At 38.6% G+C, this 15,889-nt stretch overlaps 1 protein-coding gene across 10 annotated transcripts in view; it reads right to left on the bottom strand.

The window, feature by feature from the left end:
- Nucleotides 1-15,889, bottom strand: part of MAGI2 (membrane associated guanylate kinase, WW and PDZ domain containing 2) — a 763,738-nt gene that overhangs the window by 155,295 nt on the left and 592,554 nt on the right. For all 10 annotated transcript variants that reach the window (XM_074869887.1, XM_074869888.1, XM_074869878.1 and 7 more), the window contains one exon: nt 6,250-6,307. In XM_074869887.1, coding sequence (XP_074725988.1) covers nt 6,250-6,307 — 58 coding nt within the window. The remainder of the gene's footprint in view (nt 1-6,249; nt 6,308-15,889) is intronic.

Below are 15,889 nucleotides of genomic sequence, written 5' to 3'. Positions count from 1 at the left end.
CATATTGTGTTTAGAACTACTATCTTAACGACATACTCTCATCATACCCTTGATTTTAATTCTTTAATTTAAAGCATACATTTTATCAATCAATGAGTAATCTTACAACCCTGTCCTGTGATATGTTTCACATTTTTTCTGAAGAAGGCAAAACAATTTAGTAGGCTGCATTGAACAACTCTGCAAGATAGGATCATGATAGGATCACAACTGAGAAAAGGGGCTTGTGCTGCAAACGTTGTTCTGGGGAAATAAATACATATGTACAGAAGAGCAGGTTTTCGAACATGTCAGTCCTTATTTGTCCTCACTGAGCCACTATGTATTGAGTTCTCCCAAAAATCCAATCCCAGTCATGTGCTTTAAGCATTTGGTGAGGTGACCTGAGAACTTTTGAAACTGAGATCCTAAAAAGGTTTGAATACCTTAAATTTATATTGAAATGACCTTTCATGCCACATTAAGCACTTTTCAGGTCCCTTGGGATTCAGTTCCTACTACTGCTTCAAAGAAAGCAAGTGGAGTTGCCATTAAGAAGTGAGGTGGAGGAAAGACAGCAAGTCCTATGGGTGTGCAATACACTTGGAAAAGCAGGATTTAGTGGCCAGAGCTAATGCAATGAAAAGATTTTCAGTCATGTAAAAGAATATTTGATTTAATGAGAGGAAGTAAATGTGATAAATCCTGGAGTTGCTACTTTGTTAACATGGCTATAACTCATTCAAGTGGCTGCTAACTTACTCTCATACTCTAAAATCTTGATTAATAGTTTTCTTGTAAATTTTAATCTATGCTGCAGACAGAGGAAGTCCCTTTTCTTTCTTTCCTTCTTTGGACAGGCTGTTTAAGATTTTAGGCTTTCCTTTCCTGGACTTTTGCTTTCTAGTTAGACCATGCTGCAATTGTCAGGGTCTTCAGCACTTTAGTCTATCGCAAACCTAGAAATGTATGATGGAAGGGAGACAAACTTCACCAGTTAAAATGGAGAAAGACAAGACTTACATGTATTAAATAGGATAATTTTGAACTACTTACATAATGTATCACCTCTCATGTGATGTATTTCAATATTATAAAGGAAACACTAGTTTTGCCTTTATACAAGGCAGTGATGAAACATCACATGAAATACCACATAAGGTTCTGATCACCCATGACCAAATAAAATGAATCCATAGAAAAGGTTTTGCAGGAAGAACAGCAAAAGAGAGAATCTTCTGTGATAGAAGACCAAAGAAGTTTTAGCTTTTCATTTAAGCATCATTAATTCTGATATATAATTGCATTCTATGAATACATTTGGAAGTAAATACTAGAATGTATTAAAGATGTCAGGATTTCAGACTTGAAATCTTGTAGGCTTCTTACAAGCAAAAGTGTGAAATTATGAAACAGCTTGAATAGCAGATACAAGGTAAAATATCTAGCTTGTTTTATGTTAGCATTTGATAAGGTTAAAAATGGGGATCATGTCTTATTTTAGGGGCCCTAAAGTATCCTGTCCTGGTCTTCAGCTGCCCTTCCAGAAAAGCTATGGGTTTCCCATAGCTTTTGTGCCACATTAAGCCGATGTAATGGATATCCAAGATCACACTACAGATCTGCATTTAAGACCTTGAACTATGCTTAGTGTCATGCTATAATTGCAGGGCGCACCTCAGTGCTGCAGGAGGTTTCTTGCAGACCTAAGTTACAACTTATATGTGGTTTTGCGATATAAAGGAAGATGGGATTTTAGCTAATGCAAGATGTGTCCATGGCTCAAGGAACATCAGTTCCTATGGTACTGATATCACAGCTAGAATCTGTTATCTGCTGCTTCTCTACAGTTTCTAGCTAGAGTTTAAGTTGTGGTTTAGTCCATTTACATAGAAATGTGTTCAGTAATGGCTATCTTGAAAATGACCTTTTTGTCCTAGCAGATCAGACGGAAAGTCTAGAGAGGTACTTGAAGCACCTCAAGTTGCTGGTGCAATGTTAATAATTCTTAGCTCCGATTTATTCCCATATTTTGACTATTTTATGGTAGCGTGCAGTCTTGAAAGCACAGTGTGAGAATTCCAAAACATTCAAACAACTGCATTAAATATTGTGTCCAAGAGGAGTCAAAGAAAATAAAATTATACTGATAATCAGTCATTTTCTCAGTCTGTAACACTGGATTTATGCTCCTAGACTGATGAGACATGAAACACCTCCCTTTCATGCAATTTTAAGTGCTATACAGCTTTGTGGCTAAATCAGAAAAATTGCTACTGATGAGTTTACCTGAGAAAGAAGTTATTAAGCTAAGTAGTTCCCTTGAAAAGACATTCTAGCCTTTCATCTAGCTACTTCAGCTGCATACAAAATAGATATTACTAACCTAGGCCTTAATAAGACAAGCCAAATGCGAGTTTTAGAGATGGTTACAAATAAGTGCTCTTGTGGTTTAAATAGATTTTGGATGTGATCCAAAAATGTATTGCTCATAGTATCTAATTCAGTGAGCATTTATATCTTTGCTTTTCTTCCTTTATTTTATACAATATATATTAAATATAAAAGTCTAATCCAAAGACAAAAATCCAACTAATTTCTCCTAGTGCCATTGTGGCTGTACAGAAGAATCATTCTGCCTTTTGTTTGCTTTCCAGTCCTAGGAACCCTGAATTTCCCTGTGCAGAGAAAAAGGGGTAGTTGGTGCTGCCATCCTCTGTTAGCTTGCTGTATGCTAAACTGGGGACAACCCCTCTGAGGTAGGATTTGGTTTTGGGCTGCATTTAGCTGTGAAGCTGTAATACTGTCTCGTGTTATGAGTAAGTACTGTCACCACCAGCCAGCCTATAAGACATAGGCACCATTCTGCCATCTCATCAGTGAATGTGGTCAGGCTAAGTTGTTTTTGTGATGGAATGTCACATTAGACGTGCTTAAGACAACTGAAACACATTCTTAGGAGATTTATGGGCAATAATGCCTAGCATGCAGATTTCAGTAGATGGCCAAGATATTGAGCCCTGCCAAAATGGCAGCATCTCCTTTTCTTAGCTACTTTGATGTATGGGTCTTGTTGGTAGTTTGTGACTTAACTTTTGAAATTGTTGCCTATAATCCACCAAAGTAATTCTGAGTATCAGGATGCCTAAAAGATGGACATTCTGATGCATAACTGGTTAGTGCCTAACTCCTCTTTACATTCACATTTTTCAGTTATAAATACTTTATAATGAGAAAAAGACTGAGTAGTAACAGACTGTTGTCAGAAACTGTATGTCGAGGAAGTATATTTTTCCAGAATAAATACCTGTATGGCTAATTTATCTGTTCTATTAAGGAGACCATGTCTGGAAATTGAGTTCTGTGTTGCAGCTAATTATCCTTAAAGAGGGAAATAATCTTTTGGCAATTAGAATGCTGAAAGACCCAGCACACTCTAATAACCACATTCTTTCCATAGCCCTGCACAGCTAAGTGCTGCTAGTTCTTAGTTTATAAATTAAGAGAAAATTGCATGAAAGTTAACCCGTGTATAGCAAACACTTCTCATTTATGTCAAATGTCTATACCTTACAAATGAAGCCTAGACTTGCACAACAAGACAAGTGAAAATTTTAATAATGTCTCACACCTATGTTCATGCATGATTAAGAGAAGTTATACTGGAGACAGAATTTGCAAATATGTTGTGATCAGTCTTTATTAACTTTATTAGCAAGACCTTTGAGGCTTTTCTTTGTGTTGGGTTTTTTTTTTTTGTTTGTTTGTTTTGGTTTTTTTGTTTTTTAACTTTTCCTTTGGTCTCAGAATATTGGAGATGACCATGGCTGGTCCTTGTAAGGTGAACCGCAATCTGTCTGCCTCATTGCTCATCCTTACAGACTTCCCATGGGATACAAATATTTCAGTGAGCAGAGTACAAACCCTTCTTTCACTGACAGTTTTAAAGGCCTGCATGTACAGCTGGACTGGACTTGAATGTGTGAAAGTTCTTAATTTAAGTTTTCAAGATTTACCCACTTTTATGACATAATTAAGAGAGTTTATTGTAATCTGATTTTATCTAGCTAAAAATGAACTCATCTGTTGAATAGTAGTAATAAAAAAGGTGTGACTGCCACTTTTTGGCATGAAAAATGGAAGCAATCTTTGTTTCAAACTTATTGAGCTCAGACAGCAAATTAAAGTACAGCTACATTTTACTGACTATAAAACTCCTTATGAACTTAGTGCGGCTGCAGTTTTAATGCCATCCTGTGAACATCCATTTTACTTCTAAAAACCTCTGAGCCTGCAGTAGGTTTGATATATCTTTCCACAAATCTTATCTGTGGTAGGATTAATAAATTTGGCACTAACAGCCTCGAAGTATGTAATTGCATAATAACATCTGGGCCTGATGCCTTGTGTCTGTTTACCTGTGGTTGGACATGAAATGGAGATAAATGCTTGTTTCTTTTCTGACTCTGCAGTGAAGTGTGAGCCTCACCAGTGCCAGAATGCCTTGGGCTGTGTTAACAACCAAGCGGGGTCTCAGTAAGAGATTAATGCACAGAAATTGCACAACACCTGTGCACAACACCAAAATACACTGAAAACCACTGGGGCAGAAGACTTGCTCACACCCAGCAGCTGCATAATTGCACGTGCAGAAATCTTCAGAGGGGGTTAAGTACAAAGAGATATGAGAACCCCTGCCCCTCGCTACTTGGGAACATCCTAAAAGAGCTCAGGCATAAAGAGAGAGGGTGATTTAATGGCATTATGTAGGGACTTCAAAAACTTATCTTTTTGCTTGAATCTGGACTGACTAAGCTGATTTGGGCTGAGCAGCAAAGCAGATGGGACTGCTGGCTCTTTCACCTGAGGACAGGGAATAAGCTGGGGACAAAGCAGCAGAGCAGGTGCTCCTGCATTTGGAGAATGGGACAGAAGGAGTCAGCAGGGCAGTGGCCAAACACTGTTTCCATTTGTTTGTTTGCTTCGTAGGAGAGCTAGGGAAGGTGCATGGGAATCCACAAGCTGCTACTGTTACAGCAGTAAACAAAGGGATATCTAACATCTTCTAACCCTCCACAAATCAGATCTTTTTTTGATCTCGCTGTCCAGCTCTAACCCGTGCATGTTAATAGCAGGATAACCTGTGGTCTGGAAAATCTGCAGCCCCAGTACCTGTCCAAAGTGATCCTGCAGTCAACGTGGCGGTATGGATTTGAGAGACCAAGGGAATAATGTGACACAAACTAAACTTTTCTATTTTGAATCAAACAACTACAATAAATGTACTGATTAAGTGCCAGGATTTGAAATTGAGATTTTGGGTCAGGAGCCATCTTCTCCAAAGATGTTTCTTGTTTAATAAAAGGAAAAAGGATAGGTCTTTCTCAACCTTTCAAGCACTGTCTGCACAGTGACAGGGAGTGGCTTTCTGCCTCCTCTGCTATATACCTTGTGTAGAGAGCAGAGTGAGAAGTGACCACTCTGAACACGTATCACAGTTTTGAATCTAGATTCACTTTGCATAAGTCTCATTCACTGTGTTAAGCTAAGAAGCAGAGAAAATAATCTCTCTGATTTACTTATTTTATGTAGGAACTGTCCAGAACAGATTCTACCTATTACATCAAACAAAAGCTTTCTGCTGTCCTTCGCACAGAGGAATAAGAATATTTTTCTCTTGTTTCACGACTAAAATAAAATCTGAAAAAAGTGAAAGCAAACATCGTGCTATGAAAACAGAAATTTATATTCTCTTATTTTCAGTTGCACTTTTAAGTACAAAATAAAACACAACATCCCTAAAATTTTATATGCAGCGTATAAATAACCTGCCTTCTGGTACAAACAGTATAGACATCTGATTTGCAGCAAGGAAGGACTACTGAGAAAAGGATCTTAACTGAGCTAAAATGATTATGCTTTCTATTCATTGATTAACAAGTTCTTTACCTCCCTGGATATTCAAAGCTTACATAGAATATACAACACTTCTTTAATGAATATGGTCTTTGTACAAGTATCAGCTGGAACAATACCATGAAATCAGACCCTGGAGAAAGGGAATGACTGAATGCCTGAGTCACTGATTTGAGATACATTGAATATATTTGGACACATTAGCTATACTGGTGACTGAGAATTCCTGGTACACCCTCAGTTTAACATGTCAAGTAAATGTACCCATGCCTTGCCAGGCTAAGCACTGCAGAGAATCCTACTATGAGGTTATGACATATTAACAGCAACTTAATATTGAACTTGGGAACTTACTCAACATAATAAGTGCCATAAATGGGATCATCAATTTTCTCCCAGCCATATGGAAGCTCTGAAAAACAAAGAGTTATCTCTCTCAGTAAACGCAGTACAGAATGCTAAGATTTCTAGTAACAAAACTGTGGATCTTTGCTGGGCATCGAGGGAAGTAACCTGATAGTGTAATTAGATACAGTGAGTAAAGCAAATGCAAAATTTTGAACACATACCACGGCAGCCACAAGTACTAGTAACTTGGAAACTGGCATGCAAACACAGATCTCAGTCCGTAGAACAACACATTTTAGTTGAACTACTTTATTGTTCCAACAGCTGTGCCAGCCATCAGCTGTAGTGCATATTGTATGACATCACCACCAGAGGAAGTGAGGGCATTATGTTTTCTCAAATAGGTACATACAAAAAAAGTACTTTGCTTTTTGAGCTTTTTTCTTTGCTAGGAATCCTGGAAAAGTTGGCCTTGAAGGAACAAAAGGAGTTTGCCTTCTGCCATGTAAGTAGAGTAAGTATACGTAGATGTTCCTGAGAAGTTTGTACTATTTGTCTTAATGTGATGGTAATTCCACAGCCTCCAAAGGCATCCTGTTCCAAAGCTTAGCTATATATCAGGGATATTGGAGCACACATGGAAGTACAAACCAAAATAAGATATTATAGCATCTCCTGGCCTTAAAACTAATTACATTTTGCAGAACCAGAGAAGACATTTAACTGTTAATACCTAAAACATTCTGGTGCTAACAACGAAAATGTTAAATATCTTAATTTAATGTTCTTGAAAATCAATCTGTGTTCATGTACAAGCAAACTCTCATATATGTATACATGTATATCCATAAATACATATTTTATTATCACTCACACTGAACACTTAAAAAGTTATTATACTGCCAACAAAACTTCCTCTTGTATTTAAAGGGCATCAGACAGATGTGTTAAGTATCTCAGTTGACATGAACAGAGTAAAAACCTCAGTGCCAGATGTGATGACTTTGAAGGAGGATACTCAAAAGGATGGGTATTCTCATCATGCACAGGTATTGATTTCTGTGCAGTTAAAGATGATGGCACAATATACAGGGAGTGGTAGAGATTCTATAAGGAAATTTGACTCTGGAATTCCTTATCACAGATTTTTTTTGCCTTTTCAAACTCAGTTGCACTTTTAAATTAACTTTTTGGAGACAATAAAGAGTACTGAACTAGACAGAGCAGAACTGATGTAGCTCATACTGAATACAGTCATTAAACTGGTAACAAAGAAGTACACCTGGATCATATGAGTGGTTTGTTTTTTTTTCCAGTGACAATATGAATAAACAATTATTGGTGTGCTGTAAAGGCAAATAAGAAAGTAAAGCCTGACTGGCAATAGGGAGATTTAAGAGTTAAAAAACAATGTTAAGGAGTTGCTTCACCTCTGCTTGTTTCTTCTCCTTTAAACGCATCTGTAATATCTTATCTTTTCTTGAGTGAACCTGCCTAGACTGCTGTAGTCTTCATGTCACATTGTTCCTGCTCAGTCCTTTCCAATACTACAATGAAGGATACAAGCCTCTGCCAAAGACTGGCAGATGAGGAACTCCACAAATTTGCAACAAGAAGCCCAAGGACTTCCTTAATGTAGCTACTCAACTTTTCCTATTATTTTTAGAGTATTTTTAGCTCTGAAACCTTCACAAGCCTGAACTCTGAAATGCTTTTTTCAGGGCTACTTTATTGTCACTTCATAGGAATAAATGCAGCATAAGGTATTTAAGCAGGTCACAGAATCACAGAAAGTCTGAGGCTGGAAGGGACCTCTGCAGATTGTCTAGCCCATCCACTCTGCTCACAACAGGTTCACCTAGACCAGATTGCCCATCACCATCTCCAGTTGGCTTTTGAATATCTCCAAGGATGGAGACTCCACAACCTCTCTGGGCACGTGCCTGATTACTCACGGAGTGAAGAATTTTCTTCTTCTTTTAAGCAGAATTTCCTGTATTTCAGTCTGTACCCTTTACCTCATGTCCTGTCACTGGGCGCCACTGAAAAGACCCTTGTTCCATCTTCCTTGAACTTTCCTTCAGATATTTATTTAGATTGATAAAATCACCCTGAGCCTTCTCTTCTCTAGGCCAAACAGTCCGAGCTATCTCAGCCTTTCCTTATAGTAGAGATGCCCCCAGATCTGGGGCCCCCAACATAAGAAAGACACGGACCTGCTCAAGCCGGTTCAGAGGGCCACAAGGATGGTCTGGGGGCTGGAGCACCTTGCCTGTGAGGACAGGCTGAGAGAGTTGGGGTTGTTTTGCCTAGAGAAGAGAAGGCCCCAGAATGACCTTATAGCGGCCTTCCAGTACTTAAAGGGGGGCCTAAAGTAAAGATGAGGAGGGACTCTTTATCAGCGAGTGTAGTGACAGGATGAGCGGCAATGGTTTTACACTGAAAGGTTAGATTTAGATTAGATATTAGGAAGAAATTCTTTACTGTGTGGGTGGTGAGGCACTGGAACAGGTTGCCCAGAGAAGTTGTGGCTGCCTCCTCCTTGGAAGTGTTCAAGGCCAGGTTGGACGGGGCTTTGAGCAATCTGGTCTAGTGGAAGGTGTCCCTGTCCCTGGCAGGGGAGTTGGAACTAGGTGATCTTTAAAGTCCCTTCCAACCCAAACCATTCTATGATTCTATGATTAATCATCTTAGTGGCCTTTCACTGGACTCTCTCCAGTATGTCCATGTCTCTCTTGTACTGAGGAGCCCAGAACTGGACTCCAGCTGTGTCTGACCAGTGCTGAGTAGAGGGGAAGGATCACCTCCCTTGATCTGCTGGCAATTCTCTGCCAATTGCAGCCCAGGAGGCTGTTGGCCGCCTTTGTTGCAAGGGCACATCACTGGCTCATCATCAAGTCACCAAGCATTAGAAAGCCATGGTGTTTCTCTTTCCAGACCTGCCCCCAACTTCTGTAAAATCTGTAGGAGATTGACCCTACAGTGGTTCCCACAAAGTCCTGTATATCCTGAGACAAGAGTGTGGAATGTAATCCATAAATGTTCAAAAAGGAAGCAGCTGATGCACAAATCCTGTACTGCCCCCCCAGTGTTTCATTCCCAATGCATGCATGATAAATAAGGCAATAATGTACTGTGAAAAAATGATGCTTTTACCTAACACTTTGACACAGAATAAAGTATTAGTTTAAATACTATAGGTACATTTTATTTTCATGTGACCTTGCAAGGTTTCCTTCCCCTAATTAACTTAATGTTGCTTTCATATCTGGCTATCTAAAATTACATCTCCTTAGAGAAAGTAAGATGCCAGTAAAATCTGTATGTACTTAAAAATACACAGAAACACACAGGCACACACATACACACACAGGGAGATGTGTGCATAGGTCCCTTTCCTGAAGTGTATTAGTAGATGGAATTCTTTCCAACTATGAAATTAAAAAAAGAAAGTAAATGTTTTGCCAAATTTAAAAGTAGGTATCTTTCTGTAAATATATACACTTTAAAGTTTATAGATGCAGAGGACATTTTATTTTACATATTTATAAAAATCTGAAATAATGTGAGGATTTACTATTAACCTATTGGCCTATTTTTTCCTAAAGTAATGATACATAACTGGCACAACTATTGAGAAGGCAAATGGCAAATTCCATTTTCTAGTGTAAAAGTCTGTAAAAATGTAATGAATTGGATATATTACGGAGAACCCACTTTTAAATGCATGGATTGAACTACTGATTATCTAACATGATAAAATAGTCATGGGTTCAGAGAAAGGAAATAAAAAATTACCTTCCTGTATCATAATAGATATAAACTCCATGTAAGGTTACGCTCTAAATTAATTTTTCATTTGAGATGCATCCTGTAAGCTATGTTTAATTAAAATTCTGTGTTGACCAGTATAATTGAATTGCTAGAGCACAAACCCTAAGCTCCCTGCACCCCTTAAAGTATGTCAGATAAGGTTAGTGGAGTGTAGTTTACCACAGAGCTTCTGTTAGAAGAATCTTCTGCTACATTTGCTTTCAGGAGCACTGTGTTTATTCTTCATTACATCAAATAATGGCATCTATTCTATTTTTCACTATTGAAATAAAAGATTACAGGACAGAAATACTTTAGTCCTTCATAAAATAGGAAGCTAAGCATTTGCCAGATTAGTGGTGTGGGCATTACAGTTACTCCTTTTCATTTCACTGTGCCCAGTGATGGTCATTAGGGGTGAGAGTGAACAGTAAACATTTATAAAAGAGAATTGTTATAAACCACTTGTGAGGGAGATGACTGTCGGCCACCATGATTTGAACTGGGAAAGGAGCTACAAATGATAGCAATCTCTGATACTCATTTGGTAGCACAAGCATGTTAGTTCATGTATAATTTCTGCAACCAGCAGTTTCATGGTTACTATGCTATATATGAAGTCTTAATTTTTGTGAGCTCAACACTTCAATCATCTATGTCTTTCAATTCTATTGACTCTAGGAGAATTTCTCTGTATATAAGGAAAAACCAAAATTCTATCCTTTGTTTTCAGTCTCCAATATCTAACATTGCATTCTCACAGATCTCCTCCTATCATCCAGTGAAGGGCCTGTTCAGGAACATTTGTAAAATCATCATTTAAAAATCAGTAACTGTGCAGCATTTGGCAATGCTGATACCATGAGTGGATGGAAAGGTGCTGGGTAATCTGTATAGTACGTATATATGCTCCAGTTTTCACATTTCATGCTTTATTCCTTAGTAGAGAAGTGGCATCTAACTAAGACTGCAGCAGTCATCCAAAAAAATAGATCAAAAAGGTACAGCTGGTACTAAGACACTTTGCTCAGTATGCATCTGCGTAAGCTTTTAAATGCAGAAGGAGCTGCATTTCTAAAAGTTAAATGCCCAATGGTAACAAAAGCTCTGGTATTTTCAAAGAAAGAAAGAAAGGAAAGAAAGAAAGAAGGAAAAAAAGAAAAGATTAATATAAATTCAAGCAGGTCACTTTAATAATCAATGGTAGTGCCTTCTCATCACAGCCTGCTTATGCTAATGGTCCAAATGCTCTTATTCTGCCTTCTGAAAGCTGTTGTGTTTCAGAATGATTTTTGATGGTGCCACTTAACCTTCTCTGGGGATGGAGAAAGGAGTATATTTTGGATCTCAGTGTGCCAAGATGATAAAGTATATGACCAAACCCAAAGATTAATTTTTCTGAAGTTTATGGAGTACCAGCTGTGTCAAGGTTTCAGAACAACGCCAGCATAGTGTCACTACCCTACTGACAGGCTGGAAAGAAAGACGAGAGCATATTTCTTGAATTTTCTCCAATCAAAATATTTGTATAGTACAAAAGAATATTGTATGTGAGAGAAAAAGAAAATACAATGCCTGCTGTGATTGAAAATGCTGTCAATAAGGATGTGGAAGCTGTGGAAGACAGTATGAATTTGGTTCACCTGCCTTGCTAACACCCAGGCACAGGTCAGGAATCCTTTCTAACCTATATACGACACTTTTCAGAAAAATATTGTATCTTTCCACTCAACAGCCTGTGTTTGTTTTATCTCTAGCTTTCTCTCTTCACTTTTCTTTCTCCCTGTTTCAAATTCAGTTTTGCCTTTTCAAGTCAGTTACCTACTACAGAGTGTATCAAAAGAGCTGGGTTAAAAGTTACAAAATACCATGCAGCTCCACAGTCCAGTGCAGTTGCACACTCTTACAGTTTGTTTAAGAGATACAGTCTTTGCGAATATTTATCTGTAAGTCTAAACCACTGTTCCTCACTGCATAGCTTACACAAAAAACTTTGCCTGCAATACTCTAAGGCACAGCACAGTGACTACCAGGGAGTGGACACTGCTCACAGCATGCTGTGCTGCTGCTCCCTGAGGACCAGAGGGCTGGAGATGTCCAGTTGGAATGCTTGTGTTGCTACATGTCCACATTGCCCAGCTGATACATGAAACAGATATAGTAGTTGTGCTGCTGCTCCTGAAAACCTTCTGTTACAGGTTGCCATAAGGAAAGAGAGGATAACATTGCTCACTGAAAATCAGGATTTAACCTACTGCCTCAGTGAAAATAAGAACAATGGGAAGATGAACAATCCACCTCTACAGCAAAACCAAATTCTCTCTTCTTATCATGGAAGATCTGGAAAAGTTAGGGAATGTACCAACTCTAAGCCAAGCCTTGTAAGCTCAATTTCAATTAAACTCATGTTCTCCAACAGCCACTCTCATACTAGCAAATTTCACAAAGTCATGACTGCTTATGTTCTGTGTGTAATCAAAAACTATTCATGTGCTATTTATTTTGATGAATAAAATGACATTATGCATAATTTCTTCTTGCACAATGGAAACAAATGTCTAAGTAACATTCACATTTGATAAATGTATCTTCTTCCTTCTGTGCAGCTTATTGTGATATACTACATCCTTAATTGTGCAGAACACAGATTACTAAATATTACTATCAATTCAATAATATCTTATCCCAGCATTGTTACCAAGTGAAATATTGCCAACAGTAGGGATAATTTTAACACTAGGTGTACTTGATACCTCTGACATGCAGAACTGTGTCACATCTAATCACGATTTGCATTAATATGCTCAAAAAGTACCAACTGAACTACTGAATTTTAACTATCAAAAAAGAGTTCATAAAGGGCTCATTAGCTGTTATTTAAATAAATATTAGAAAATGCAATTAAAAAGAAATTAGGGGAAACAATACCTTATATGTTGAGAGTTTAGGTAGGCTATTGTAGGCAGTGCCTGAGACAGTTTCCTTAATAAAGCATTGATAAAGAACTAATTCTCAGCAGTTTAGTGGGCAATAGCTGAAGCTGGTCAGAGTACTCTCCACGGTCCTTTTCAAGAGAAAGCTTAGACTTTCTGTTAAAAGATTCCAAACAAACTACAAAATCCTGTTTTCCATGTATTTAGAAATACCAGATTTAAGGAAAGCAGAAACACTCACTGAAAAATATTTATTATTAAAACTTTAAGGTTTTTTTCATCAAATCATGTTATCCATTGTCTTGCTCTCTGTACTTACTTCTGTGTTATTTGTGCTGGGTACCTGGTTTGTACTATAGAATGTTTGGGGAGATCTTGTTGATCTCACAGTTCCCACTAAAGTGACTAGTGTTTTGCTGGGGAAATAGAGACAACTAGGAAACACTGAAAAATCTCATTTTTAGCTAAAAGTTCTTGCCCAGGAGACTAGATATTAATGCATCCAGGCTTCCATGGAATAATTAAACAGCTATGTGCTTTAGCTTCCAAGAATAGTTTGGGATAATTTCTGGATTCTGTGTTAATTACACGTTACCTAATTTTTAATATAGAAAAGGGTACATCGAAACAGTCACTGAAACTCTTATGTTCACAGCTCCTAGCTTTAAACTAACTAATGTGGGCACTGCTAGGAGCAAAGTCACTTCAGGATGAAGCCTGGTGCAGAATGCAAACCTGCTGGAGAAGCTCAGCGTGTGCCCCAGCCGTTACTGACATGCAGGGAGTAGCTGTGACAGCACTGCCAGCTGGTTCAGGGTTCAGACACGAACATAAAAGGGACTGTCACTGGCACACTCATTTTACCAGCAGAAAAGGATCCCCAAGTACATCAACTGAGTGCAGCATTATCAATTTGTATTCCTGAAGTTCAGCAGATTTGCTGCATGCCACGTACAGCTTCATTGTAGAAGATTCTGCCTTTGAAACTGATTTTATTAACACAGCTTTTTTTATGCTATATTCTTTAGACTTTGAAGAAAACAGACTGAAAAGAAACATTCTTTTTGATCTTTTGGATGTTCAAATCTTTTAGTGCTTGTACCTCATTACTGACTGTATCATTCAGCCTTGTTACAAACCAGTGTTTTCTACCTAATAACTGCCTGATCTCATGAAGTTAGGCTTTTCTTCTTCTATTTGCTTTTCAGTCTCTTTATTTATTTATATTATTTCCTTTGCTGTTAAATGTTTAACAACATACCCTGTGAATTTATGGAGTTATTGAATTTACTGTTATTATATAACCTAAAACCTTTAGTTTGGCTAGTGACCTAGAAAGACCCATAAAAGTATGCAGCTACTAATAGTGCAGGCTAGACCTTATGGGGAGGCAGCTAGGTATTCTGTCACCAGTATCTCAAATTCAGATATAAGCTTCAACATAGTTTAGCTAGCGTTCACCTCTTAACTTCTGGTATAACAAAGAAAAAAAGCCTGTTATTCTGTAACAAACCCAAATGACACATTTTATGCTGTTTTTCAGTGCCAAACTTTACTAAAGGGGAACAGAATTACCCACAGCCTTTCCAGGTGAGTGCCCCTGATCCTGACCATTTTGGTGGCCCTCTGCTGAACTTGCTCCCATGTATCAATCCAGTTTATCATGTATTGGGGGGGTCCCAAACCTGGATGTAGTATTACAGATGTGGTCTAATGAGTCAGTTCCCAACCTGTACTGTTGCAAGATTTTCTTCCTGTCCGGGTGCAAGACTTCGCATTTGTCCTTGTTGAATTTCGCAAGGTTTCTGCTGGCCCATTCCTCCAGCCTGACCAGGTCCCTCAATGGCAGACCTGCCCCTGAACATGTTGATCGGTCCCCCCCGGGTCACCCGGAAAATTGACTTTGTTGCCTCCTTCAGACTGTAGATAAAGATGTCAAACAGGACATACTCTGCTATAAACCCCTGCAGTACTCCTCTTGCATAGGCATTCAGGTAGAGTATGGCCCATTAACCACTATCCTCTGAGCCTCGCCACCCAAGTAGTTATTTATCTGTACAGTTCTCTATCCATCCAGGTTTTTAATGCCCTAAATGCAATACACAAATATTGTGGGAGACAGTGCAAAAAATCTTGCAAAAGTCAAAGTAAATGACATCCACTGCTTTTGCTTTATCCACAAATCCAGTCATTTTAGCATAGCAATCAAGTTGGTCAGGCATGAGTTGCACTGGGTAAATCCACACTGGCTGTTCCCAGTCACCACCTTCTCCTTTGGGTGTCCAGAAATGTGTTCTCAGAGGACTCACTTCATGATTTCGTCAGGAAGATTGTCCAGGCCTGACACCTGCCAGTGTCCTGAACTTCTTTGCTACAGTATCCTGAGCTTCACTATAGCCAATTGATTACCACATCTCCCACTAGTTCTTGCTGTTAGTTCATAGCAGGTCCAGTGGTGTGTCACCCCTCATTGGCTCATCTGGTATCTGTATAAAGACATTATCCTTGAAAACTACCAGAAATCTTGTTGCCTGCTTGTCTTCTGCCTTGCTGCTCACCTAGCAGATGTCAGGGAGGTTAAAGTCCCCCATGAAAGCCAGAATCTGTGATCAGACTTCTTTGAGTTGTTTAAAGAAGGCTTCCTCACCCTGATCAGGGGTTCTGTAACAACAACCCACCATGGTCTCCCTTACTGGCCTCTCCTCTGATCCTGACCCACAGACTCTCCACCAGCCTGTTCCTCTGCACAGTGGACAACCCCTTTTCATCATCTCCCCTAACCATCTTTTGTGGTCAAACAGGTTATTTTACCTTGTTTCTGACTGATGTTTAAAATAACACTAAACTTTAATTAAAATTTCAATCAACATTAGAAAACATTTGTTTCATGACTTCATTTG

The sequence above is a fragment of the Strix uralensis genome, chromosome 5 (assembly GCF_047716275.1).
Source record: "Strix uralensis isolate ZFMK-TIS-50842 chromosome 5, bStrUra1, whole genome shotgun sequence".
NCBI lineage: Eukaryota > Metazoa > Chordata > Aves > Strigiformes > Strigidae > Strix > Strix uralensis.
This window is presented reverse-complemented; position numbering and strand designations above follow the sequence as displayed.